At 36.7% G+C, this 27,861-nt stretch overlaps 1 protein-coding gene across 2 annotated transcripts in view; it reads left to right on the top strand.

The window, feature by feature from the left end:
* The window catches only part of SUPT3H (SPT3 homolog, SAGA and STAGA complex component), a 282,525-nt gene that overhangs the window by 213,907 nt on the left and 40,757 nt on the right, over positions 1-27,861 (top strand). For both annotated transcript variants that reach the window (XM_050894193.1, XM_050894192.1), the window contains exons 7-11: positions 6,950-7,025; positions 9,729-9,841; positions 10,457-10,564; positions 11,041-11,229; positions 13,529-13,639. In XM_050894193.1, the coding sequence (XP_050750150.1) occupies positions 6,950-7,025; positions 9,729-9,841; positions 10,457-10,564; positions 11,041-11,229; positions 13,529-13,639 (597 nt within the window). The remainder of the gene's footprint in view (positions 1-6,949; positions 7,026-9,728; positions 9,842-10,456; positions 10,565-11,040; positions 11,230-13,528; positions 13,640-27,861) is intronic.

Here is a 27,861-nt window from a genome sequence, read left to right on the forward strand (position 1 = left end):
TCATAATTCCCTGGAAATTTTTACATAATCTTAAATAGTCTTGCCAACTCTCTTCCCCCTGCTTATCTGCACATACTTTGTTAGATTACATTTTACATACTTTGAGGAAGATGAATGGAGTTAACATACCCCCGGGGTACAAAGCCGCCTTTGTATATAGTTGCATTGCTTTGAGATCAGAGCAGGAACCAAATTTACTGAGTCATTCTTTAGTCTTGGCTTTTGCTTAGCCCTAAAATGGAAGTTGCCCTATTGGTGAAGGTGTTCTTCACTCATCAGAGCAGGATTCATCTTGCTTTTCTGAGGATGTCTGTACTGTGGACATGCCCGTGTCCCTAGGGCTTCATTGCTGGTGTCCACAGTTGATGAACTTCAGACAAATTCATAGATGTGATTCATCTGACTTATTTTAAACATCTAGTTTAGGATGAAGTTGCTCTCTAAAAGTGCCTAATATCTTTTTTACTATAAAGGGACTTTAGGTGACTAATTAGGATACTGCAGATGTCTAACTTGTTCAGGTAAATCCCATCTTTTGTCCCTAGACAGAAAATCACCAATTTTCTATAATGAAAAATTATAATTAAAAAAAAAAGTCTATTTTAATTAATATTTGTCATAATCCACAGCTTCCTTTCATGTCATTTACAGTTGTAGATCCTTAACATCTCCGTAACAGTTAAGATTTTTAAGCTTCTTAAGGTCTTAAACTCTGTTTATTGAGGGGAATGGGGTTAATAATATTGTAGAGAAAAAAGCAAAACTATTTTTACTATTTATAACTGTGAAAATACATTAACATTGGGATCATCTTGGTCTGCCAGAAAAAGATCTCATGTTTTCTTCTAATATTGGGAACTTTGTACTAAACACATGAGCACTCAAAATAGTATTACATCAAAGGCCACAAGCTTGCTATGCAGACTTGTTCAGATTAATGGTTACTGCAGAATGTATGGTATGTTCTATAAGAGGTGGGTAAAAATGATAAAAATTCCCTGTATGTCTGTACTTTATAGCCAAATCAAGTATTACATTACAAAAGCTATTGATCTTTCCCCAAGTGGCATTTTTATTTTCTGTCTAAAACTCTGAGTAAGCTTAATCTTTGAAAATGCTTACTCTTAAAACCCTTTTTTTCTTTGCTTACCAATTCAAGTGATTCTCAGAAGAGTAAGTACATTTTTCCTTTATGTAACAAAAATCTTCAGACAGTGATAATCCTCACATAATGTCAAGATACAGAAGACTAAAAATGTGTTTTCAGCATATTTTGTAAATGCTTCAGTATTGAGCTACCTTGTGCTTTATTTCCCAAATGATTTTTTTTTTGATCTAGGTAATTTTTGACCTACAACCCTAGAGCTGTCAGGTACAGCATACAGTGCCCTGTTATTCTCTAGTCTAAATAAAAAAAAAAATGATTTCACATACTCTTTTTGTAATATCAGCCGTTGCAAGGCAACTTTGTTTTTTCCCTAGGGTGGTCACCTAGCCCCTTCGAAGCCGTGATAGGTACACAATGAAGAGGTCTTTAGGAAAGGAAATCAGGAAATCACGCCACAATATGAATATGCAAGCGGTTTGGGAAGCCAACATCTTCATCATTGACATTGTTGCCAACACAGGGGTGTCCAGCCATGCTGCATACGTTTTTCAAATGTTCCAGCGTAGCAGCTACTCGGCACATTTCCTTCAAACACGAAATAGTTGGTAACCAAGTTAACGTTTGGCCTCTTGCCTTCCCCCCACACAGAGAGCTTTATATGTCAAGTGTGAAAGCTTTAAAATGGAATCAAAATAAGATTATTTTTCATCTTGGATGGTAGGTGACAACATGCAACTCTTTACCTTTTCTTTCCTTTCACTTTTTAGTCTTCCTTTCTAGTTCTTCATGCTGAAAGAAAGATACAATGCAACACATTTTTGGAAGACTAAGCATACGTTTACTGTGCCAGGTCCTATCTTCTGCATCCTTCAGCATGTTCCAAGGAAAGCATGCAAAGTATTTTAACTCTGCAGTACGCCACATACCTCAGCTTCTTAACTGCTTAGAGTGACTAGTACTACTATAGAGGGAGTAAAAACTATATATTTTTAATTCTTTTGATAAACCAGTGGGGCAGTGTCATTGATGTCATTTATTTTATCTGGTTTCGAGCTGAGATTGCTTCAAGGTAGCGTATCATTAGGGGTTTCAATGTTTCTTCATGTAGGAAAGATTCCCAGCAAACTTGCTTTTATACTGATGAAAGAGGACTTCAATCCTGTTGGAGTGACTTGCTACTCCTTCCAAGAACAGAATTTGGAAAATTTCACTTGTATAAAATTGAAGTTGTTTCTTAGTTAAAACATCCTGTATAATTTCTTGTTTTCAAGAAAAAGTAGTTGAAAAAATAAAGACTGTGAAAAAGAGCAAATGGATATTCTGTAGACTTAAAAGAAAGCATTACTTACAGGTTACAGCATTTTCACAAACTTTCTGTGACTTCCCCAACATTGAACGCCATTTCCTTTAAACTCTTTTGGTCTGGAGTAGCACTGTGTTCACGGTAATGTGCTCACTCTTTCTTCTCCCTTTTTATCCCATGTTATTGATTCATTTTGAGTTTATAAACTATACCTTAGAAATGTAGAGATAAGGGAACATTAAATTTTTCCAAAGTGGGGATGATGTAAGAGAAAATAATTACTGTTTATAATCTTGAGAAGTGAAGAGGAAAGACGATCTGCTGCTTCGGTGTTTCCTTAAAGATGATACACCTATGCTATCCATCTGTTTATTTCTCCTGCATTTGCTGGTTATTTATAGACTATTCTAAAACCGGTAGGACTGATGGAATGGCTATCCTTATCCCTTGAACTGTGAGTTTCCATGCCATGATGTGGGTTTTTTTGTTAAAGTGTATTGGGGAAAAAAAAAAGTCCAGTTATTTATGATAAAAGCTGTTTTGTTTGGTGGTGTTTTAGAGCATCACTCTAGAATCCACCTTTAAGAAAGACTTCTTTTAGAGAGAAGAATTGAAGAACGAAAGCGATTTTATTTCACAGATATGTAGGTAATTTTACTACATAAAAAATATTCATACAGAGAAAAAGTAAGTGTAAATATTCATTTAGTATATAAGAACAAAATTAAGTCCAGTGTTTAGACAACTACTGTAGACAATTTGTAGAGAGAAATAAAGTCCCTATTGGAAAAATCCCTCAGCAACAGCTTTCTTTTAATAAACCTTTGATTGGTATTTTTTTGTTTCATTTACTATGAAGAAACTTGCAATGTTGTGATAGTGAACATACTGTGAGGCATATTGACTAGCTTTTGACAGCATGCATTTTCAGAGTTTTATAGTCTATTTGCTGAAAGTAGCCATTGCTAAATCATTTAATTTAACATAACTGCACTTGGGATTAATCTGTTTTTGCAGTTTCCATATTACATTATGGGATACCTGTTAAAGTTAAAGTATCCGTGTCAAATTTCTAGATGTCTTTTTTCTTTGTCGTCTCAGGTAGGACTTTGAAGCATAACTCCTCATGTTAGCATTTCACATCATTTTGCTTTCCTGTGCCTTCCTTGTTGTTGCAAAGTGTTTTAAATCCCTAGGACTGCTGGATGTGAAGGATATTAGCCAATGGCTTGACATATAGGTGGCAACAGGTAAAAACTGAATATCCCGGGGACTGCTACTGGGGCCCATATTGTTCAATGTCTTCATCAACAATGTGGACAAAAATGTGGGCAAAGATACAAAATGCATATTCTGCAAATCTGTTGATGATAGTAAGTTAAGAGTGGCTGGCACACTGGTTGATGGAACTTCAGTCCAGACAGGTCTCGAAAACCTTGAATGCTGAAACTTCACTGAGTTTCTACATCTGGGACTGGGTAACCCCATGCATCAGTGCGGGCTGGATACTAACTGTCTGGGTAGCAGCCCTTCTGGGAAGAACCTAGGGGGTGATAATGAACATCAAGTTGAACATGAGTCAACAGTTTGGTCTCATCATATTAAAGCAAAACTCGCAGTTTTGCAGAAACGTGGCTGGCAGACTGAAGAAAGTTGTCATGCTCTTCTACTTGGTGCTGTTGAGCCAAATCTGGAACACTACATCCAGGTTTGGGTCGCTCAGTTCCATGGAAATGCTGAGAAACTGGAAAGGTTTAGCTGAAAGCTACTGAGAGCTGAAGGCCCTGGAGCACATCACCTGTCAGAAAAGGCTGAGAGAGATTACTTCGTTTTACCTGATCTGAAGAAGAGGAGGCTAAAGCGTGGTTAGATAACAGCCTACAACTGCTGAAGGACAGTAACAAAAATGATAGAGTCAAACTTTTCTTAGTAGTGCTGGGCAGAATAAAGAAGGTCAAGAACCACAAATTGTTACTTGGCAGGTTCAAGTAGGACATTAGAAATCTTTTTGACAAGTGCAATACTGGAGCAGATTACCCAGAGGAGACATAAAATCTCTGTCCTTGGAGGTTTTCAAGACTTAGCTAGAGAAAGCCATAGCTGACTTCATCCAGTGTTGGCAATAGTCCTCTTTTAAGAGGGAGGTTGGGCTAGAGACTTCCAGAGGGAGGGTTGTTGGAGGGGGATCTCAAGCAACAGTTCTGCAAGCCTGCACATTTCCACGTGTAAAATTTCAAGAAAATTTTGTCATATTTGGAGAAGCTCAGTCAATTTGATAACCCACCTAAAGTTCAATTATTTCAATATTACCTGGGTGTGCCCAACTAGTAATTTCTGACTGGCAAACAAAGACAGAAATGATTGCAGAATTTAAACCATATTGAATAAAAAGTTAGCATTTTAAATAATTTGAAGAAGTTATCTCTTAATATGTGAAAAATTTAAACCAAAATTAGATGCCTTTCTAAAACATATAGTGAAATTACACAAGTAATTCTAGGGCTGCCATTTCTAGGACGTATTATGTGAGAAGTGTTCTGTGCCATGCAGAAGTTCAGATGATCCTGGTGGTGCCTTCTGTCTTCAAAAGTATGACTGAATTAATTCAGAGGCAAAACAGATCTCTGTTATGATTATGCTAGATGAGCATTGAAGTTACGGCATGTATTGTGACAAATGTTTTTAAAGGATACAGAATCAGTCTAGACTTACTTAATATCTTGATGGAGTAGATTGACTGAAAATTTTTACTTATCTGAAATGGCAGCTCCACAAAACATAGTCAAGATGCCAGTAGCATGCATGGGAGAACTGAAAAATGCTCAAGTAGAACATTTTCTGTCCTGGTGACTAAAAGTCAAAATACAGTAGAAATGATTGACTGGGTAGAGAAGAAAAAAAAGAAGGAATATCCAGGTATGCTCCTGGACAGTTGGTGGTTCAGTTCACAACTAAATTGAACGTGTTGTCTGTCGACAAGATCTCATAATTGATGGATTGGACTGTCATAGAAGAGTGATGTAAAAGGCAGAGAATAGAGGAAGAAACTGTATTTGAAATACTGATTATTTTTATTTAATTTTTTTTTTCTGATTTCAGAAACTGCTAAGACCAAATGCTGGTTGTGTAGCCTGTCTCCAAATACTCTTATCAACAGCCCTTTTGTTTTCCATTAAATCTGATTAAAGAACTCTGCAATTTCAATTTCATCAGATGTAAAAGCGCTCAGGGAGTGAGCAAAATTTGTGTGTGTGTTTTCTTTCTTTATTTTTGTCTTTAATGCGAACAGACCTGTACTTTACCTTCTTTGTGCATGGTTTCTTGAGCTGTATGGACTCACTGCAGAAGTAAAGCCTCGGTGCCATCAGCCACTCCTGGTACCGCTTTATATCCTTACTTACAGTTCTGTTCTTACCAGGTGTAATGATTTATTCGTTGAGTTATTGTTTGGAAGAAAGTTATATTCCTTTCCTTGATGTTTAAGACAATCTACTTTCCTTGTTTGAGAGACTTGAGTAAGCTGTCTGCTTCTGAAGAGGATAATCGTTCTCTTTAATCTAACTACCGCTTCGTGCCTCCAATACGTGAAGGATTTAATCTCTTCTAGAGACCAGATCCCTACCTGGTCAAAATCGCCCCTGCTCTGTTGAAGTAAACAAAACTCAAACGTGTGCTCACACCTACCCATGAACTTCAGTGCTGCTTCAACCACGATTCAATTATGGCATAGTATATACGTGGAGGGGAGGGTGTGCGTAATGTTTACAGTTTCGTACCTTGACTTTTTTGAGATATAATCTTTTGGTTTACACTGGACTCTGTGTGCAATACATTCTTAAATCCAGTAGTGAACATTTTAAGCTGTTTTTCTTGAATGAACTCTAATTCAGTCTAATTTCCTTTCTTCTCCTGTAGGTGTTCAGAAGTATAAAAAATCAAGCGTAGATTAACTGTAAAAAAAAAAAAAAGAAACAGACATATTTACCACTTAATTATTACAGTATATTGAATGTTTGTGTGGGAAGGGGCACTTCAATGCTCCTCTCTGTCTGGTACATCCTCAATGTGATGGAGTTGATTCATTTCACTGCTGCTAATGCTCCCATTTTAAAAGCACACAAGTTCAGTTCTGCTCAGTGCAGAACACGTTGGCCTCAGCCCAGGAGAACGTTTTACTTGCCTGGTCATCTGTAAACACATAGGCAGACTGCTCACGTGCTTCAGTTTAAATGTGCACCTCAGTCAGGGCAAGAGTGCTCAGCACCTTTCCTAACTCAGCCCTCGTCACTGTCATAGGTGAGCAGCGTGCAAGCAGATTTTTAAAATAAGAATTGACACGCTTCTCTGGGAAATATAACTCACGAGACTAATAACCAATCTGTGGTTTATATTTCTGCATCTTAACTTGTTCAATGCATGTTTAATTTGGGAGGGTTGCTTGAAGGTTATGGCAGGGGTGCTTTCCTGCTATAATTTCTGTTGTGGAATGCAGTTCTTGTTGGAATAAGGTACATCATGTACTTCTACTCTTTTGTCAGAGAGCAGAAAGACAAACACGAATGATGGACTCAGTCCAGTATGCAGAATTTTGTGAAAGTCGGCAATTGAGTTTTTGTAAGTATTATAATGGCTGTACTGTACTAAGATGTTCAATTATTATTTCATGTAATAGAGAACACAGCAGAACCTCATGTTTTTCGAAAGCACTTTTGTTTCATCCACAATAATAAAAATTTAAATTCTTTGTCTGCATAACTCCTGGGAACAGTTAATTTAGCATAGTTTCAGGCTGTCAGGCAGAGTATTTTATTTGAATATTTATCAGGCTTTCTATATGCTCAAATACTGTGCCGGTAGGGACAACTGCAAAGATAGAACTGCTAAAGAGTTAATGGATTAAAACAACCATACTTGCCTGAAGTCTGTCATGGTGGTGTTACAGTCAGCACATTAGTAAAGTTTCATGGTTGCAGGTTTTTTGGAATGCATCTAAAATTAGAGAAGAGCAGCAAGTTTTGCTTTTATTTCCCTATCCGCAGAGACACAAAGAACTTACTAAAGAGTCTTTTCTATTTTAAGCTGTAAGCTCCTGCTGTGGAATTTATTCAACATTAGCCAAATTCATCAGTATATGCCATTCCAACACTAATAACATGATGACAGAATTAGGGCTTTACTAGCACTGAAAACCAACTTACTAGAAGTACTTGTGGGCCACAACTATAATGAGCTGTAAATTAATGGGCTTGATCATGTAGCAAAACATCATTACAGAAGCGGTTAAGTGATGACTAAGGTTTTAGGTCAAATGTCAGAGAAAGTGAGGTGAAGGAGCCAGTAAAAATCATGACAAAACAGCACATGATCCTACAACACAGACTTGAACACAATCGTGTCTTTAAATGAGAGACCTTATCTTGTTCTTCCTTTTAAATTCGAAGGAGTGACTCATTTATGGCAAATAAATGACACATTTGAAATACTGTTCTGTATCAGCAAATGTCAGCAAATGTAGGAAAACATGTTTTGTAAGCATTTCTTTTCCTAATTCAATATGTTTTGTAAGCTTAGATATAATTTGGCATCACACATCTGTGAGCCATTAGATGAATGATACTTCAGATTAGGATGACTTCAGGAAATGAGAGGTTTGTGATAAAGTCATTTTTAAAACCCAAAAATTATCGTCTGGAGACAGAACAAATAGAAATCTTGAATTTGAGAAATAAAATTGAATGTTGCTGACTAGGGGATTGTGATTTATAAAAATATCACAATGGTATTTTCACAGTGTTTTTAAATGACCATGTCTATACAGTTCTTTTTCACTGACATGTAATGTCATTAAAGAATAAGAGAATTACAGTGCTTAGAAAATCGTAGCAAGAGAGACTCATGCACAAATTCAATTGCATAATATGAACTCAACTAGATAGAACATACTAAAGGCCATGCAGAACATTTGTTCAAAACTAACGCAAAGGCTATTTTTTGCTTATTTTCTTATATTTGAGTAAAAATTGAATGTATTGCTATGTTTAAAGTAGTAAACCTTTTTACTGTAAAATAAACCCATGAAAACTGTGTCACAAGAAAATAAACCTGGAAGGGACTTGAAGAAGCCTGTTCTAACAATATGTATTAATAATTACAGCTCCACATATTTCTGTGCGCTTTTAAAGACAGGCAAAAGAAAAGGTCCATCAAAGGATCAAGTACTACTGGATTACAAATTTAAATTCTAGGGAACATTTTGTGGTCCTGCTGTCACCTTCACACTTCCTCTCTTGCTTTGGTTTTTTTTTGTCTTTAGCGACCCAATGTAGCCTTCTCATTCCCTCCTAAAAAAATAACCATTATTTACGCCTGTTTTCCGTTTAATACCTGACTTGTCTTTAGCTTTTTAGTCCTTATTGAAGATTCTCTTTGAAAGAACTGTTTCAAATGATTCTCCCACCTTGTATTTACTTCATTTTGGTTGTCCTGTCTTCACAAACAGCCCTCATTAAGACCTCTATATTACTAGCTCCTTTCTCTCTAAGTCTCCACAGTTTCTGTGATCAGCTTGTCCACCACTGACCTAAGTAAGATCATCCTTTTTTTCCTCCTTTTACTCTCTCAGCAAATATCATGTTTCTTTGTCCCATATTTTTCTCTGTACTTTCTCCTGTGATCTCATTCATGAGCAGTGTGAAGTTCTTGTATGAATGTTGATCATTTGCAGATCTACATCTATCCTCATTTCTTTATATCCAAAGCACGTTTTAAAAACACTCATCTACAAATCATTTCGGCTAGCTTGTCAGCACATAATCCCTGTGTAGTTAACACAAGGACTTCCTAGTTCTTCTGTCCTTCTTCATTTGTCTTCGCTGTTGTTAATACAATTATATCATTTTATCTGGACTCAGATTTGTGTTGGTTTCTTCTAGTGCTTTCTCTCATTCATCAAAGACGTGATGCAATCATATTATTTCTTTTACAATAATATATTCAAAATCAGGTTTGTCCCATCGGCGGTCCTCTGAGGTAGACCCTTCCTTGTTCTGAAATCTCCTGTATGATTGATTAACTGTGTGTTTTTCTCTTTACTCCATGCTGTTTGTGGGTCTATAACAAGACCCACAAAATATATTTCTGTGGAAATAACAGTCTTTCCCCACTCGTTCCATTTTGATAATTCCTTCCTTGGCCAATCAAATCACATTCACACTCCTTGTTTCACAATTGCAATATTTTCTACGACTGGAAAAAATGCATTATTTTGGCCTACCTGTTGTTAACTTTTCCTTTTTCCCTTATGATTTTAACTGACAGCAAAGAAAGCATCCAAGTTTCGTGACTGGTTGGACTGTAGCAGTATGGAAATAAAGCCAAATGCAGTTGCAATGGAGATCTTGGCATATTTAGCATATGAGACTGTGGCACAGGTAAGGGAGTATACTGACTGAACTCTAGTTAAACAAAATGAATTAATTACTCTTGGATGTAGTTCAGCCTCAGGTGCCTGTGTTGTAAGCCCCTTCAGAAGCATGCAGTCACTACTTCAGCTAACCAAGCTAACTGGATTCCTGCCTGTCTTTCAATTTACTGTATGACTGATGTGTCCTATACCATATTCACCCTTCTGATACACAAATAGAAATGTTTTATAATGGTTACAGAGGAGAGTGGAGTCCAGCACGAACTTTATTCGAGTCCAGACTGAAACCACATACTTCGCTATGTGACCTTTGGCAGTGCGCTGAGGCTCATTCAGCCCCATTGCACAATTGGATTAAAAAGCAGGATTTCCTGGAAAACAAAACATTACCTTAGTGCCAAGCTGAGCCCTCTTGGGTAGATAGGCTACTCCATATATTTACAGGAGTGGAAAAGAAAGGTTCCTTAGGCTGGAATATCTCTGAATAATTTTGTTTTCAACTGAGAAACAGAATAATCTGCCTCAACCCACAACTCCTCTCTCTCTTCATTGTTACATGACATTCCTAGTAAGTACCATCTCAATAAACCTACCTGTTTATCGGCTGGTTTTGCCTCTCCAGTTGGTGGACTTGGCCCTTTTGGTTAAGCAGGACATGGCTCCCAAAGCTGGTGACCCGTTCAGTCATGCCATATCTGCCACCTTCATACAGTATCACAACTCGACTGAGGTAAATTTTGCTTTTCCACTTATCAATGCATTTTATGTTTTACATGTATTTGGTAGTTCGTTGCTTTCAAAGTAGATGTTACTGAATCTGGTATTGATACAGACTTCTGTTATGGAGTTTATGAACATTGAAGTTATGGATTTAGATGGAAAGACATTAAATTATAGCTCCAAATGTTAAATTCTTAGCAGCATCTTTATATTTAAATGTAAATCCTCTTTTCTTGGGTGGAAATTCCTTCTCTCTGTATTGAAGGCTCTCTCTATTGCAGATTTGGAAATTAAAGTTGTCAACAGTGGCAAGTGCAATAAGTGCTGTATTGCATGCATTGCTGTGATACAGATATTATAGTAACCTCTAGAATGAGCAAACTGAATTCTGTATTACATCTTTTCTAACAGTAAATCTAAGAAGGCAATAACTACTTTTTTTGTGATTTGATTATATAACGGCTGTTTGACAACTTGCTTTTATAGCCACATCTCTTAGGGCAATCTACAAGCGTGAAGACCAGTCTTGACTCTCCTGAAAACACACCACCTCCTACACCCACACCCCCAGCATCAGCAGGGCAGCAACATCTTGGCAAAACCCCGTCAGGAGCCCTGGGGAATGGTGGAATTGGACAGGACTCTACCAAATCCAAACAAAGGAAAAGAAAAAAGGTATTTGGTGCGCAAGCCTGAAAAAAAAAAAAAAAAGAAACCAAAAACATCTTCAGGAAATAACGTGTCTCATTTCAAATATTAATTTTAACCTATATGACATGTTACCTACCAATGTTACTGTAGGGCCAAATGTGTGGTTTGGTGTTTTTTCCATCAGAACTAGGCTAAAGCTTCTCAGTAATGCCTGCAAACTGAATTTTGTTGAGGTAACAACTGCTGCTTTTAAGCTGAGCTGCTCGTCTACAGCCACCGCGGTAGACGCCACCCCAAATAATCATCCCCTTCTCTGACAGTAGCAGCTAGCATAGGCTTTGAGGGTCAAAGCGTAAGCAAAGTAGGCAAAGAGGTGGTGGTGATTTTCCTGTTCCCAGCAGCCTGAGGCAACTGCCTTCTTTGTCTATAACAACTTCGCCTGACCTGCTTTATTTTTGCATTGTTGCATTGCCGGTTGGTTGCATTCAATCTAAATATTTGTTTACTTTGCATAAAATATGGATGTCTCATATTTAGAGTGTGAAATATAAATATTACAATTCCTGTCTTCTGTTGTAGAGCCTTGGTATTCTATCTGAGAGGGATATATGTACCTTAAAACCACAAGGGAAATAGATTTGATTAAATAAACTGGATAGGAAGCACTATATTAGTCACTTAGGGCTTTTTTGAAAAAATGTGATGGCAGTACTCATTTTGCTGCAAAGCAATGGAGCAACTTGTGATTTTCTCATGTGTGTTATTCTCCTAAAACAAATACTCATTTTTCACAGTTAAACCAGTGATTTTTACAATGACAGATAGAAAAAGATGTATTTTCTCCTTCTAGTGTCATCAGTGCTGTAGATACTCCTAATATGTTCAACTTTCTCTCTGCCCTTATTATACTCGGTTTAGAAAGCCTTTAGTGCATCCTAAGAACCTCTCTGAAGACTTTTACTTTTTCCTTTCCCTTTTTTATATTAAGTTTGATTATGTTTTGTTTCTGTGGCTGATTTCCATTATAATTCCTAGGAACAAGGACTTAGCTGGAAACATAGTTTTTGATACATTATATTTCACTAGTGTTATGAGTTTATTTCAAATTCTTAATGTTTGACTTAAGGCCTTTTAAAATAATTATATTCTAAAAAGTGCAGAGTTTTAATGAAATGTTCCCATGACTTACCCAATTTGGTTGGGTATATACTGGATATAACTGAGGCATTGAGACAAACGAGTTAACTTGGTGAAGAATGTTATTCTTAGTCCATGAAGGCCCAGTCCAGCAGAAAATATTTGAGTTTTATTCCCTTTATGAATGTCAATCAGCAAGGGAAGAATCTGCCATCGTATTATGAATAATTCTGTGTGTACACACACAGGCTCCAGTGGACTCAGCACTCTTGAAAATAAAACATTTTGTAAAAAATAGCCCAAGTTTGAAAGCATTAGTATATAGTGTAAATGTATGAGGGGACCATGTATGTGTGTACATTAAACTTCAGTGTATAATTTAAGTTTTTGTCATTCTTAGTGCATTCACTAGTATCGTTTTCATGAATTTATTACCAAGCAGCCATCATTCTGATAAGTCGTTTGAATTCTGGCAAGCAGCCGTGTCTAGATGGAGGCTAAACCAACATTTCAGTTTGACTAGCAAGGAGAAGAGAGTAACTTTTTCTTTTAAATTCCTGGGGATATTTTTGTCAAATCAATGGACCAGTAGCAGTGAATTCTTATTTTTCCTATTTAGAGTCCTTAATCCAAAAAGTCATTTGAAATTTGAAAACATGCCAGTTTGAGGAAATTAAAATATTTTTGCATCCCTCTAACACCATTATGTCACATGTTTCATCTTCAAATTTCAATCTGATATTACTCAATGGTGATTTTGGTGTCAAATTGCTTTCCGCTTGGGGTACTTGTTCAATATTTTCCCCACCCCTTGACATCATAATGAGAGCCTGAAATGTTTTAAAAATAGTTTCTGTGGTTATTGCAGCATGACTTATATGACCCTTTCATTTTAGTTTGAACATTTTCTGCTCTTTTCAATTGCAACATACAGCAGCACTAGGTGAAAGATTTAAGAGGACAAATATGGTGTTCTTTGGGTCTCTTAAGCAAAGTTCATGTAAAAGTCCTCTTTGATTTGTTAATAGCTTTTTTTCTCTAATGTAGTGTGTGGCAGCAATGATGTGTATCCTCAGGAAAAAAAAAAATTGGTCCATTTTATAAAGGTTTATTTTCATACTTTATGCACTGTAGGTCTGTTGTGTGTTTTTGATTTAGTAACAATTTATGTGTTTTTCTGTTGCAGAGCACTGCAGCCTGTGGTATAGAGGCTCAAAGCGATGCCATCCAGCCCAGCCACATCAGAGAGGCCATTCGACGCTATGGCCACAAGATTGGCCCCCTTTCCCCATTCACAGTACGTAATAACAGAGTTATAAAAAGTTATATTTATAATCTTAAAGAACTTTGATTTTCAAGTGGTCAAATGAAGAAGCTTTGGAATTGTTGAGAGCAATTTGTGGTGACTGTAATTTTCTTTATAAAAGTGGCATAATTCTCTTGGGAAATAAAACTTAGTAATTTCTGTCTCTTTTTGGAAAGACAAAAAAGTTTTTTTTTCTTTTAAATATTATTTTCTTTCAATTACAAATTATGCTTTTTTGTTAGTGCTTGAATTTTCTGTTTTTGCAAAGTTTAGGTTTACAGTTATTTTAAATTATATGTATTCCAATATGGTGAGGAGCACTTTATATTCTAAAATTAGTTGTGTGTCAGATACTGCTCCTATTGGAAGCTGAACTCTCAAGTGACACATTTACGGTTGGAGAAAGAAGAGAATGGTTTCTTTAGACAACTTTGAACCTCCACTAAAATGTAATAGAACTGAGCTTGTGGTAAAACACTGATGGGTTATGAGGTTTTGCCATCATTTTTTCTATGCAAATTGCAAATCCATTGTTTAGAGCAGCCAAACGAATTCTTTATTTAATTTTCTCAGCTGATAAAAATGTGAAAGTAGTCTGTCTCCAGTGTCATAAATTGGGGTCATTTTCTTCTGATCTGCTGTTCTGTGTGGCATATATCATTGCTTACCTCAGAATATCTGCATTCAGGAAAGAATGAATGTCAAAGAAATCGTTATAGGAAAAAAAAACCCCAGAAAACACCAAACTAGATCTGAGCTCCTAAAAATCAGGAAGAAATTGTCCATTTTTGCAGGGATTTTAGGAAAGGAAAATGATTCTGAATTTGGAGGAAATTCGTCTACCTAAAAATGATACAGAAGTATATGAAGACTAAAAATATCAAGGAAATAGTGGGACTTGACCTCAGAAGCGAGGAACAAGAAAAAATAAGAGTAAATGAGTATGTGAAGTTACAATTTTCCTAGTGTCAAAACTGATCAATGCTTTTATAAATCACAGTAAATGTTTGGTTTATTAATGATAGCTGATACGTATTTGCAATGAATTATCTTTACATAATTTTACCTCTCTCTTTTGCCAGTCACAAATGCTAGATTAACATTATGTAAAGCATAAGATAGAATCTGTAGTCCGAAATAGAGAAGTGTCCTTGGCAGAAGTTTGCGAAGAGATGTAGCTAAGAACATGGCAATAGCTTCTGAAAGCAAAGAATGTATTTAATTTTATTATAAGTAAAGAGCTCACATAAACAATTACAGAGAGGTAAGTCTTCCTTCCCTGACCCTCACTAAAAGTGGTTTGGTTAATTATTAACCAGAGTTTGAAATTTCTCTGCAACCACAAGATATAATAAAATACTCTGGTTTGGGTTGGGTTTTTTTTATGTCCTGCAATCTTGTGAACTTCCCAAACAGTACAACTAACTGAACAATTTAATTTGTTGACATTACCTACTGACAATGTGGTTGATGAGATGAGCAGATCTTCTTCCCTCTAAACAAGCCAAGAACGAGCGAGGGAATCTTGGGTCATCTTCTAGATGCATACAGATGTTGTAGAGCTGTAATACTATTCCTTTTTTAATGAGAAAGGTCAGGAAAAGCATTCTGAGAGATGTTATAGAGTATGCATTTAGGTCTGCCAGTCTGCCCACTTTTCCTGTCAGTGCCCTCATTGGCAGTTTTGGGGGCGAACATTGCGATCACAGTTGTCCAAAGTGAAAGTACCCCAAACTTCCTTTAAGTTCCTTACAGGTACAGAAGGCATGAAGGTAGATTCATGCTTCCTTTGACCCTACCTTTTCATATTGCCAGACTCTCACACTATGGTATTAAAAATATTATCTCTAGGCATTTTGAAAAGTACTGCGGCAACACTTCTTTTGAATGACTTCTGCTTTCTCCTGTTGCCACTGCCTTCGCAATAGTTTCTTTGTGTATCTGCGTGACCTCCTAGACAGGAGGAAAGGTGGCTTTACTCAAAGTGCTTCTTGTGATTCTGTGGTGACACTTTAAAAACTGCAGAGAGAGAAATATTGAATGGGTATCTGTCATTAGATTCAGTGATGTAATGCTTTCAGCTCTTTCCACCCTTAAAACTAACCTAACGGTCATGTAGAGAAGTTAGGAATATACATTTGCACATCGTCTTTTCCGTTTCTCTTAAGCCTGTTGATCATTCTTCCACATCAGATCTGATTTTATAGTCAATAGGTGCCCTGACAGAGTCTGCTGTAGGTGAGGAGGAAGGATTTTTCTGCATGTCCAGGTGTTTTACACTGTTTCCTGATGGCAGTTTACCATTCATGTTAGCAGTCCTACTAGAGAAGCAAGGAAAAGAATGAAGAAACAACCATTTTTGTGAGCTATATACATGTTCAATTCAGTCTCTAAAAAGTATAGATTAGACTGAACTTTAAGTAGAAGACATAGTTCTACATTGTTACAACAGTAACAAGAAAAAAGTGCAAGTCTGCTGATGCCAAAATGCTGTATTACTCCAGGACAAGTGAATGATACTTGTACGGGAAGAATGTAGAATCAGTCCTAGAAACCTAACTGTGTACTTATCTATCCCGAATAACATGACGTGTTAGGAACATACAGGAAATCTCATGACAGGAATAATAGGCAAAATAAGTTATCCAAAGTATTCAACAACAGTTTTTTGAAAACAAGAGCATGTTACTGCTCTTGAGTGCTGACCATTGAGAAAAGATTGGGGAAAGAAAAAGGAATCACTTTAAATGCTTTCCTGTCTTCCAAAGTAATATTACATGAACTTTAGCACAGTACAGTTACTGGGATTTAATAAATTATTTTAATTTTGTAGGCCCATGCTATTTTGAAATTTTCTTGGATCTGTGACTATTGAGCAGTAAGGAGGACTTACGGAAGAATTTTACCCTTGTTGTAAATTAGTAAGAAATAATGGACAGCTCTGGACTATTTTTTCATTTTAAATATTTTCCATCTCATTCCAGCCAAGCATACGAGGCAGAGAGCAAACACTTTCTTTTTTGTTCGGGAGATTATTTTTAATTTAGGTAGAGTTGTTTTTTGGCTTTTTGCCATGCTGCCTAGTGTGAGGCATTCAGTAATCTCCCCAAAATTCACTGTGTATCGTTTTTAATGTTTACGATTTAACAACATTGGTTTTTGAAAGACTTTATCATCTGTACAAATGAATTGAGTTTAAATCAGCAGTACATCTGGAGAAATGAATAAAAATCTGGACCTGCAAAGTATCTGATAATATTTCCCCATTTAAAATTGCTATAAAATCAATGTTCTCTGTATGAAAAATCCCATGCAGAAGATTGCATTTTAAACCAAAACCAGACAAGAATGTTCTGACTGCCCTTGATATTAAAATGCAGATTTTGTCAATTCCCTTCTTTCTTTTTTTTTGCCTCCCTGCGTTAGAGTTTTTAATCTTCTTTTTTTCTCACCTTCTTATTGTTTCTCACCTCTGGTGAGCCAGGACTTCTCAGTTGTTAGACTAAAGCTAATTTCTGTACTGCCTGGAAACTCACCCTCAGTAGTGGCAAGACCCATACATAATTGCAGAGACAGATGAAGGTATAGATATTTGACCAGATTGCCAGCTGGGAAGCCATCCTTGTTTTCTCCAGATTCAACATCACACTCCAAAAATGTGAAAACCCCCTACTTTCCTTCTCCTCTGTGGGGTTACAGGAAGGGATCTGCCTTGCTCTAGGACTTGATTAACATGTTTTTCAGTGACGACTCATTCATCTTTGACACAGGTACTTGCCCGTGCACACCTAAAGCTAACTCTCCAGAAAGGCCTCTGTGTTTGAATCACTCACCATGGAGACTGTGATGTATGAGATCTTGATTCTTCTCAGCTGAATAAAATTTACTGCTTTCCTTGGCACAGTTCACAAGAGGATGTGAACTGATAGGAGAGTCTTCTTCTGATCTTGTATTTATCCTACCAGTGCACAGCCTTCATTGTGGTGTGGGTTGTTTGGCTTTTCCTCAGACCACTTTTCCATTCCTCAAGGTGGTAGAGAGCGGAACAACCAGGTACACCAGATCAGAGGACCATGAGAACCTTACACATGTAGATATTGGCTCTAATCTTGTCTTGGTAGTAAAGTGGTGTTTTCATCAAGAAACTTCCATGTATGGGGGACTGACTGTGGGATGGATGCATTCAATGTGAGGTTCATCCATAGGCAGACTGAGTCCTTTCCTGAGCACCATCAGTCATGGTCTCATATTGAAGCTTGATGTTGGAGGAGACAGAGTGAGTGGATCTCATAGGTTGGTTCCATACCAGGAATTTCCAAAGTCAACCTTTCCACTTTAGATGTAAACAAGAAAGCAGTAGTTCATATCCGGGATCCCTCTCAGATATGTTTCTCTGGTGAAACTGTCTGATGTAGATCTTGCCTTATGTTCCAGGTCTTCACGTGGGATTCAGGACGACAAGTTATCTCAGTTTTCCATATGCCATCTCACAGCTTGGGCACCAGGTTGTTCTCAGTGTTGGGGTTCTCATTGCTTAGCTCCGTTTCGTACACACTACTGCTCCACAGGATTAAAAGAAGTGAGTTTAGTTTTCTCTACTCATTTGCCTAACCTTTTTCGTTCCTCAAGTCTGTCTTTTTAAAAAGGTGAAAGACTTTCCATGAGTAACATTGGGGTGCAATTGGTGGCTGTCTTTCCACATCACCCATCCTTGTGTAGGATAACACATGACTGTTACATTTCTTTCTTCTCATTAGAAAACTCATCCTGTAGCGGTTTTGGTTCAAATACTAACTTTCTGAATACAGCAGGCCCTTGACAACTGCCAGTCGGTTGGTTATTACATTGATCCATAAAAATATCCCTTCTAGTGGCTTCAAAAAGACCAGGGGAGAGTTTAGATCCTTGTGATACTGTTTTTCCCTCAGACACCATAGAGAATAGCTCAGACTTCTGTCTAATGTTATATCAAGCTTTTGCACTACCTAGAAAATAAACATAGCCTATGTCAAAAAGCTCCTGTTGCTGAGATCTGAAGAAATGGCCATACCTGGTTATATAAAAATCTACTGTAGGACTGTTAATATATCTTCTCCATGTCTGGTTAGACACATACCACCAGACTTCTACATGACTGAAGTGTATTTGTTGTGGAAGTCTTTTTTAATGTAGATTGCAGGGGGCTACTCAGTGCTCCATCTACATTTTTACCAAATTAAGACACAGTGGTCATTGTTACTGCATGAAAACTCAAAGGTGTGCTTGTATGTCTGGATGGAGAATTGTGTCATTGGAGTCGTACACTGTGTGAATATGCATGGAAGTAAGCCCTTGAAGAAGGAGAGGTTAATTTTCTGTAATGGATTTGCATATGTTTTGGTTGTATATTTTCCCATCTCCCTGTCTTTTCTCAGTTTTTTCAGACTCCCAGGGGAGAGAAACAAAGGGCTTTTGTGACAGTTTAGCCAATGCAAAAAAAATAACCAGTTATGGCTAAGAATCCACTTGATTGGGAATCATAATGGCTTCTCAGTACTTCAGGAAGGAGCTATTCCTGAATACACCATGAGTCATTTTGTACTCAGCATCCAGTGTTTACCTGGATATGAATCTAAGATTACACTTACTATATTAGTGTCCTGGTATGCTTTGCTTCCTTGTGTGAATAGGTTTCCCAGAAGAATCGAGGTATGTTTCCTAAATGCAGTCATAGTGGGCCAGTGACTGTTTAGCCCAGAACCAGTTATGTCGCTATCTGAGAATTAATGTAAATTGTTCTAAGTGAACAAATAAATATTTCAAGACTGTTAGGTAACTGTTAGTTAGGTTAGATGGATGTTTTTTGCAGAAATAGAGATACTGAGTATTTTCAAGCATTAAACCAATTATAGAGGTGAACGGCACTAGTAGCAATAACAATTGCCATGACACTTGGATTTTTATAACACCTTTGTTATGGACATCTCAAACTGCAAACTTTTTGCTGGTAACATCCATTGAAACGTTCTCTTGATATTAATGGGGTAATATCTGACGTGGTGTGTTTGGCAGTTATCTCTGAAAGAATTGCAATGTGTTGTATCTTAGGTCTGTGACACCAGAATGAGGGACAAGGGAAAGGGAAGAGCAGAAACAAAGCAAAATTTCTTTGAATATGCATCCCAGGATGCTTACTGACTGTGAGAAACCTTTGCCATACAGAATTCCTCATAGAACCTGTGGCTCATGGGCTTGCATGCCAGCTGGCGGGTCATGCTGACTGGTTCTGGTAGTGAGGAAACCAAAGCACATTATGGGATAATGGATGTTCTCTGACTCCAGGCTTCTGCATATATAAAAAGGAATTTGGAGCTTATGCCCAGTGTGAGGATTCCACAGTTTCTAGGTTCTCTACCCTGAAGTCCAGGATATTAATCATAGAATCATAGAAAGGTTTGGCTTGGTAGAGACCTTTAAAGATCATCTAGTCCAACCTTCCTGCCATGGGCAGGGACACCTTCCACTAGACCAGGTTGCTTAAAGACCCATCCAACCTGACCTTGAACACTTCCAGTGATGGGACATCCACAGCTTCTCTGGACAAGCTATTCCAGTGCCTCACCATCCTCATCCTAATAGGACTCCTGCCAGCTTCATCCTTTCAGCTTTGAGAAAGAGTTGACCTAGGTTGACCTATATGCAAATGTTCACAATGATTTTGCATTCCGCTGCAGTTTGAGGCATACATGCTAGAACCCTGCTATTGCCGAGTTGTACTGATGTGATTCATGTTTTGGTTTTGGTTTCACTGAATCTTGCTGGTTTTGACTGGTTGAACCTTGATGGAACTGAGATGAATCTCATCAGTTTTAGTAGCCAGATGCAAACATACTTTCATTCCCAAATGACTAGATTTCTGAAGGAAATCATGTGAAGAACTTCTGTTTTGTAGAACACTTCAAAATACTAGTGTTACTTCTAAAATGGAAAACCTGAATGTAAGTACAAGTTTTATCTTTTGCTACTGAATAACTCAGTCCCATACATAGTATTTAGATTTTATTTCTGTTTAAAAAAAAAAAAAAGGAGAATATTTTATAAAAAAAAAAATACATATTCTTTTGGGATTATTTTCTTAAGATGGTTAATATGTATTTGTAAAGCACAGAGATATTTTCTGACATCTTTCCCTTTTTTGCTGTTTCATCATGATTGTCCCTCTCTTCCATCTGATTTGGTGATAAGTGTTCCTAATAAGGCAGTTTTGGAAGAAGAGTTAAGCTGTGTAATTTATTCTTTAGCAGCATTTGATGGATGTTGGTTTGGACAAAAAGAGCACTTTGAAAGTTTTATAATCATATGGTAAACGAGACATTAAACTAGTAAAAATGATCTGTTTGCATTTATTTTGACCTTAATAGCTATGTCAAAATGACTAACGTAATTAGAGCATTTAGGTTTTGTCTCCAAGTGCAAGCCACAATGGAAAGCAGCAAGTGTACTCTAGATTCTTCTGCATTGTATCATGTCTAAGGTAGTCTAGACATATACTTTGTCCATATATGCTTTGCTAACTGTACTGGGCAGTACTCAGTATTGCCTATTTTAAGGCATGGTCCAGACTTTCAAGGAGCAGAGAAATAAATAATTGATTTAAAAAATAGTGCCGTATAGTTTTGCAGGACAGGAATGGGAAATATGTAACTCTTCATCATGTGGGATGATGCAATTCCATGTGCTGTACCTGAATCTGTTTCTCTGTGCATTTAAGTTAAGGAAGTGAGACATTTTATGTGTATTAATTCATTGCAGGCTAAATCTTGCTTCCTTGGTCAAGGAAAACAGGAAATTTGTCTACATAGGATTAACAGACTTTTTATATTGAGAGACGAATTTATATTTGGATATAAAATTGGTATATATGAATATTGTAATGTTTTTCATATAACATCTATTTGTAATTGTACTCTTCTACACACGTTCTTTTTCTTATTATTCATTTAGATAGTTAAGGAGTAGAATAATCCTGAATGCCCAGTTGTTAAATATCAGCTCAGTCTAGCCCAGGATCTCAAGTACAATGATATTGGTATTACAGTCCTTTATATGGAGACTATAACCACATGATTAGATCATTTCATGGTTCACTCGGATGAGTGGTCTAACTCTTAGACACATTGAAGTACGACCTACAATGAAGAGAGTAAGAGGATTACTTCTCTTACATGTACAGAATGTATTGGAGTTCAACGGGAAGTCAGTGGAAAGTCATTTTGAGAAAGAGCAAATTACCATATCTTGTAGCATGACCTGGGTACATTCCTCTTTCTTCATGAAACTTTGGTTCTGGACTCTTACTTACTTTACAACATGGCAGCATCACTGATTTCAGTAAGATTCAGGATTTAAGGGGATCAAAATCAATACCAAACCAAATTATAACAAGCTTAATCTTTCTACAGACTGGCCAAAAAAGTAAAATAATAATAATATGTCAGATGTAGATTAATCTAAAAAGCTAATCTCTGTGAAGTGTATAGTGAAAATGATCTGCAGTCTTGACTGGGCCTATAGGTATAATTGTAATATTCATCCAAATATTGTTCTAAATAATACTATTTAGTATGCCAAGGTGTTCACAAAAATATCAGATGGATATCTCTTACCAGGAATACAAGCATAATGTCTCTAGAGAAATTATTTTAAGTTACTTGAATTGATTGTATTTCTAACAGTTGGAGTAACAAACAATAAATAATTCTTTAAAAAGATTTATTCTGTGATCAATATGTAGTGATTACCTGAAACCTTGATGTGAACAGTTATAAGCAGTACATGAACAGTTTGTAAGTAGTACTTATGACCATGAGAGAACAACTCTAGTAAAAAGTGCAGCCAGCATCCCCTACTCTGAAATTAAAAACAAAGTGGTCAGCTACAACAGTGGAAGACCACAGGCAAAAAGAATAAGAAAATGTTTCCTAAACAGATTCTTTGTCCCCTCTAGTTCATGCCAGTTCTGAAATGAAATGTTTTAGATGTTGAGTTAAAGAGAAACTGAGTTTATAAATGTAAATTGTAATCCTGCAAAGACCTGTGGAAGACAGTGGCCATTATTCAGCAGCATATGCGTGTGTAAATGGAGCATATTGAATGAACAGAGGGTATAACCAACTTTTGTTGGGGTATTTACTTTTTGGGGAGAATACTCCTTCAGGCTCCAGGTCATTTCAGTATGAAAAGACTTGCTAGTCTAAACCTTCTCTTGTTAAAAATTTCAGTCCCATAAAATTGCCTAAGCATCATAAAACGATGAATATTTACAAAACCATGTTTATGATACTGCTTGTGACATTTCCTGCACGAAGAACATGTAACACCAGAGAATGCTATTTGACAGAGACTTACATTATTTGAGCCTTATACAGCCCTGCCTATACTCTTATAGGTTCTTAAATAATAAATGCAAATATTCCATGTAGACTTCAGTATGTTACCTGTACATGGAAATAATAGTTTTGCAATCAAATTATATACTTAGTCAAGACCTTTCACTTCTGATGTTTTAAAAGTGCTCGTTATTGATCCTGATTGGGCTCAGCTTTTATGCAAATGCTTAAATCCATTTCTGTTGCGAAAAATACTGAAGTTTGTCACAAACCTTTAGTAATTTCAATTTAATAAAGATGATATTGACTCTACTGATTTCCCCTAGAAAACAAAATCTGTCGAGTAGCAGCTGAAGACCTGGCAAAGCTGAGCTTGTGAGAGACTAAAAGAGCAGATTCTGGGGGTGGAAAGAAGAGAGGGAAACTTTGAAAATATAAAGGATAGTGTGGCAGTGTGATATTTGTGGACATAAAATATTTTGAACATTTTGAAAAGCAAGTTTGTTTTAGGTGCCTTAAACTTCAAGAAAAATTCAGCTTCACATTTGGTCTGCAACTTAGTCTTCTTAACTGAAAGAAATTTCTTTCTGCATATTTCAGACCAAAATAGTAGCGAGAAGAAGTTCTGGAATACAATCTTCAATAATTGTATATCTTCAATATACACAATGTGCATACATTACATGTAAATTTTTCTAAAGCACTTGAATGATAAAAAATTTTGAATGCTGTTTCTGAAAGAAATTAGGTACATACAAACCAAATAAAGAATCTCTGATATTTAGGGTCCTGTATATTATATACTGCCCCTATTGATATTCAAAATCAATTGATACTGATTTTGAAGAAGTCAGGATTTCATTCTTAATCGGTTTTCAAAAATGAAATGTAGGTATTTATGTCAAAAGGCAAGTGAAAACTTTTCCTTCAGTTATACATTGTTTCTGATACAGAAAAAGTCAAATTGACATTTGTATTGTTTCTTCTCATTTTGAAAGCAAAAAAAGGCATTTTATTTCATTAAACAGTTATATACTTATGATGTCTTTGTCTATACTTCAAGCTATTGTCTGTAGTTATTTGTTATTCTACAGTGTTAACACTGTGTGTTTGAAAAATATGAGTTATTATTCTATAAAACCAGTAGGAAGTAAAATCTCAGTTTGGAAATCTTGTTCCCTTCTCTCCCAACCCCCAACCCAAGGTTCCTCCTTTCAGATTTATGAAAGAAAACATTTCTTTCTGTAAAAGGTTTTTGTATGCCAGCATCTGGAAGTGTTTATTTCAGTGGCGTGTAATCTATCTGTGGATTTAGTTAGCACCAGACCCCCTTTTGTGTACTCCTGACTTAAAATTTTTATAAATGATCTTGTTGAATTTGTGCCAGTGTGCACATGGTTTGGCTGATTGCTGCATATATCCTTTACCTGCCAGTCACCTTTGATTTATATTCCTTCCCTTCTGCTTTTGCCTTCCAAAAATGGTGCCACTGAACTGTCCTCTAAATCATCTTATTGGATAAATTACTCCAAGATGGGATGGTACGGTTTTGGCTGACTCCTCGACAGAAGGCATTCCTACAATCCATCCTTGCCCGCTCTGTGTAGAACCATTCAAAAAAGAGAATGAACAGGGGAAATCAGGCTCCCTCTTCGAGCTGAGCACTATTTCTTCCAGTGCTATTCAAAAATGCAAAATCGGATGTTTGATTTATATAGCTCTTAATACCATCTGAAGACACATAAACTGTTTGAGAATCTTTCACATACCCTCTCCTGAACTTCTTCATTATATGAGTTTAATCCCGAGAATATGGTTATACGGTTTGCTCCCAGAAAGATTAAAATGTGAATAGCATATTTAAGAATATTTTAAAGCGTTTAATTTGGAATAGATTATACAATATACATGACAGTTTTTTCCATGATAAAAATCCCCATTGGTTTCCTTAAACTAAACAGCTAATAGTCCTTCAGAATAACAACAGTTCTGTAAGCTTTACTTAATGACATTACTAATTTGGAGAGTTTTATGAAGTTTCCTGGAGAAAAGCAGGTGGCTTGGCAGTAATTTAAAAGGTTCACAATTTGTGGTAGCGGTTTCAGGGGGTTTCATGTTTCTAAAGAGGGAGACCAAGCTGCATATTGCTTAAGAGTGTCTGACACAATGATGTATCATTTTGGACTAAGTTTCCAGAAGTTCGTTGGTCATTAAATGTGCTGCTTGACTTTATATTGCAGTTTCCCAGCTGTCTCTACTGGGGGTAATCTTAACGCTCAAACAAAATTTATTAATGAAGGCATAAGCTTGCAGTGCTGATGAAACAGTAAGTTGCCCAGATGATTTTATTAAACAGGAACATAGATTTTTAGATAAGACAAAAATGTCATTTAAGTAGATTTGAAAAGAACTGGCTCATTTTCTGCAGAGCACTGGGAAAGTATTTACAAACGGTCTGGATAGTATTTGGTATCCTGTGGGGACATTTAAAATTCTTGGATTGCACATACATCAGTGTCTTACTACACAACACAGTACATGAATTGTTGCAAGCAGCGTGCAAGGCTTTCAGGCAGTATAGATGTGGTTCTGTTGAGGTAGGAGATACTGGCATGAAATGACTCTGCTAATGTAGTTTGCACAACCACGTGGAGGGTTGCTACTTCATTGTGTCGCTGCTTGTTCAAGCGTGTTACACTGGAAGTACTAAATGAAACGTGCATCTTGCTGAACATAGGAGCCCGCAGTGTAAGAATTTATTACTTTTCATATCTAATAATTTAAAAAATTCTGATTTAGCAAATAAATTTACTAGCTCTGTTAGTGAGAAGATGAGTAAGCTATGAAGTTTGCAATCAACTGAATCTCTCATGTAAAATACAGCGACTCCTGAGCTCGTAAGCCTTATATAATTATTTTCTTCTAACTGTATGGCCAGACTCAAATACATACGAGAGACATTTTACACACAGTTGTACTGATGTAAAAGGATCCGAGGGTAAGAATACATTACTTTTTAAATGAAGTGTATGTTCTTATATGCCTCCTGAGAGGCTTAAAAGACCTTAGTATAAATGAGAATCTGACTTCTGGTACTTTGCTCAAGGCAATCTAACATGTAATACATAAATATGTATTTCAAGGGTAAGGTGAGCAAATATAATTCTACAGCAGATGCAGGGGAAAAAAGGTAACTTAATTAAGTGTTCCAAGATATTACACAAAGGGAAGATATATAAACATGCCCATCTTCAATAATTTACATTAATTTTTGTAAAGATAGTGACATGGCATCCATGTAGCATGTACATTCTGGTACAAAGGTTAATGAATAGAAACTTGATAACTGAAGAATCTTAATAACAAAATTGAAGAATCATAAGCACAAAGTGTTTTTTTCTTACTTGTCATTACATAGAATAATAGTGCAGCTCCCTGCAAGTTTCATGGTTTTGTGAGTCTGTTAGATTTTGGACACTATCATGTACTTATACCGTTATATAACGCAAGATGAGTTGTTGTAGTTGTATTCTGTACAATTCTTTCAGGTTTCCCTTGAAAATGAGCATTCATTCATGTTTTTCTCCTTGAAAGATTTAAAAATGCTTTATGAACTAAAACTGCTCGTATTTGTCAGTTCACCTATGCGCTGGACTGAGCCAGCTCAGATGTGAAACGCAGCAGCTGTGTAAGTCTGCAGCAGTGCTGCACAGCTTTGTACCACAGGATGTGAGCTGTCTAGATGAAACATTATGAGAACTTGAGGATCATGTAATATAACTGTTTGAGTTGGACTTAATCTACGGTTGAAGAAAATTGCGTGGAACTTAATTTCTCATGAACAGGATCTCCATTTTAGATGTTATTTCTACCACTAACGCTTGACAGATTTGTCCTGTTGTATTGAGCTTGGATAGAAGCTATACCTGTGGACATCTCTGGCATCACTGACTCATCACATTGCAAATAAAGAGTGCAAAATCTCTAGGATAACAGGGTAGATCTGGAAAGGAACAAATAATAATCTGGGAACACCAAGACCAAGTGGAAATATTTTTTATAACTCTTATTGTCTGTTATTTTCCATTCTAGTTGCCTACTCTCTTGTTCATGAAGTCCTATAGTAATACTCAAACTTGAGCACCTGTTGAGGTAGGCATTGCACACAGGAGAAGACGAAAGATTTCTGAAGTTTAAACAGGAACTGTGTTTTGTTTCTGTCCATTTATCATGCCCCACACAGTGAGGTGTCAGTTCTCATTTAAATCTTTGCTACCACTAACAGCAAAAAAAAGTTGTTTTGTGAGCAGTAGTACAAATGATGCTTGATTTCCTCTGGTTTGTGTCCTCTGTCCTCTCTATCCCCTATGGCAGTGATGCTCGTTCTCCCCTTATCCCTCTGGTATGCCTCCAGGCAGCAGAAGGCAACACTGCTGTATGGTTGCTAGAAAATCTCTTTAACACCTAAGTTCTCCTTTTCTCCAAACCAGACCCATTTCAGGGAGCCTGACTGTGCACTTGGTAGCGCTTGCAAATATTTCTCTAGCAGAATCAAATGAAACACCAGGCTTGAGGCAACTGAACACATTTTATGAATTTCAGTTTGGGGTTTCTGTGTTTCTTCCCTTCCTTGAGGTTTTGCATTATTCCAGCTTTCTGACTTTAACTTCAAGGTCGTGTAAACCTCAATTCAGCAAAGCAATCATCTGCTTAATTTTTAAACTATACCTTCAGTCTGACAAAAGCGTGTGCTAAATTGAGGCTTTCAGTATTATTAGTAATATATGTTTTGATTCATCTGTTATTTCAACATTCTTTTTTTTTAAATTTATTGCACATAGGAGA

This window comes from Gymnogyps californianus, chromosome 3 (genome assembly GCF_018139145.2).
Source record: "Gymnogyps californianus isolate 813 chromosome 3, ASM1813914v2, whole genome shotgun sequence".
Taxonomy (NCBI): domain Eukaryota; kingdom Metazoa; phylum Chordata; class Aves; order Accipitriformes; family Cathartidae; genus Gymnogyps; species Gymnogyps californianus.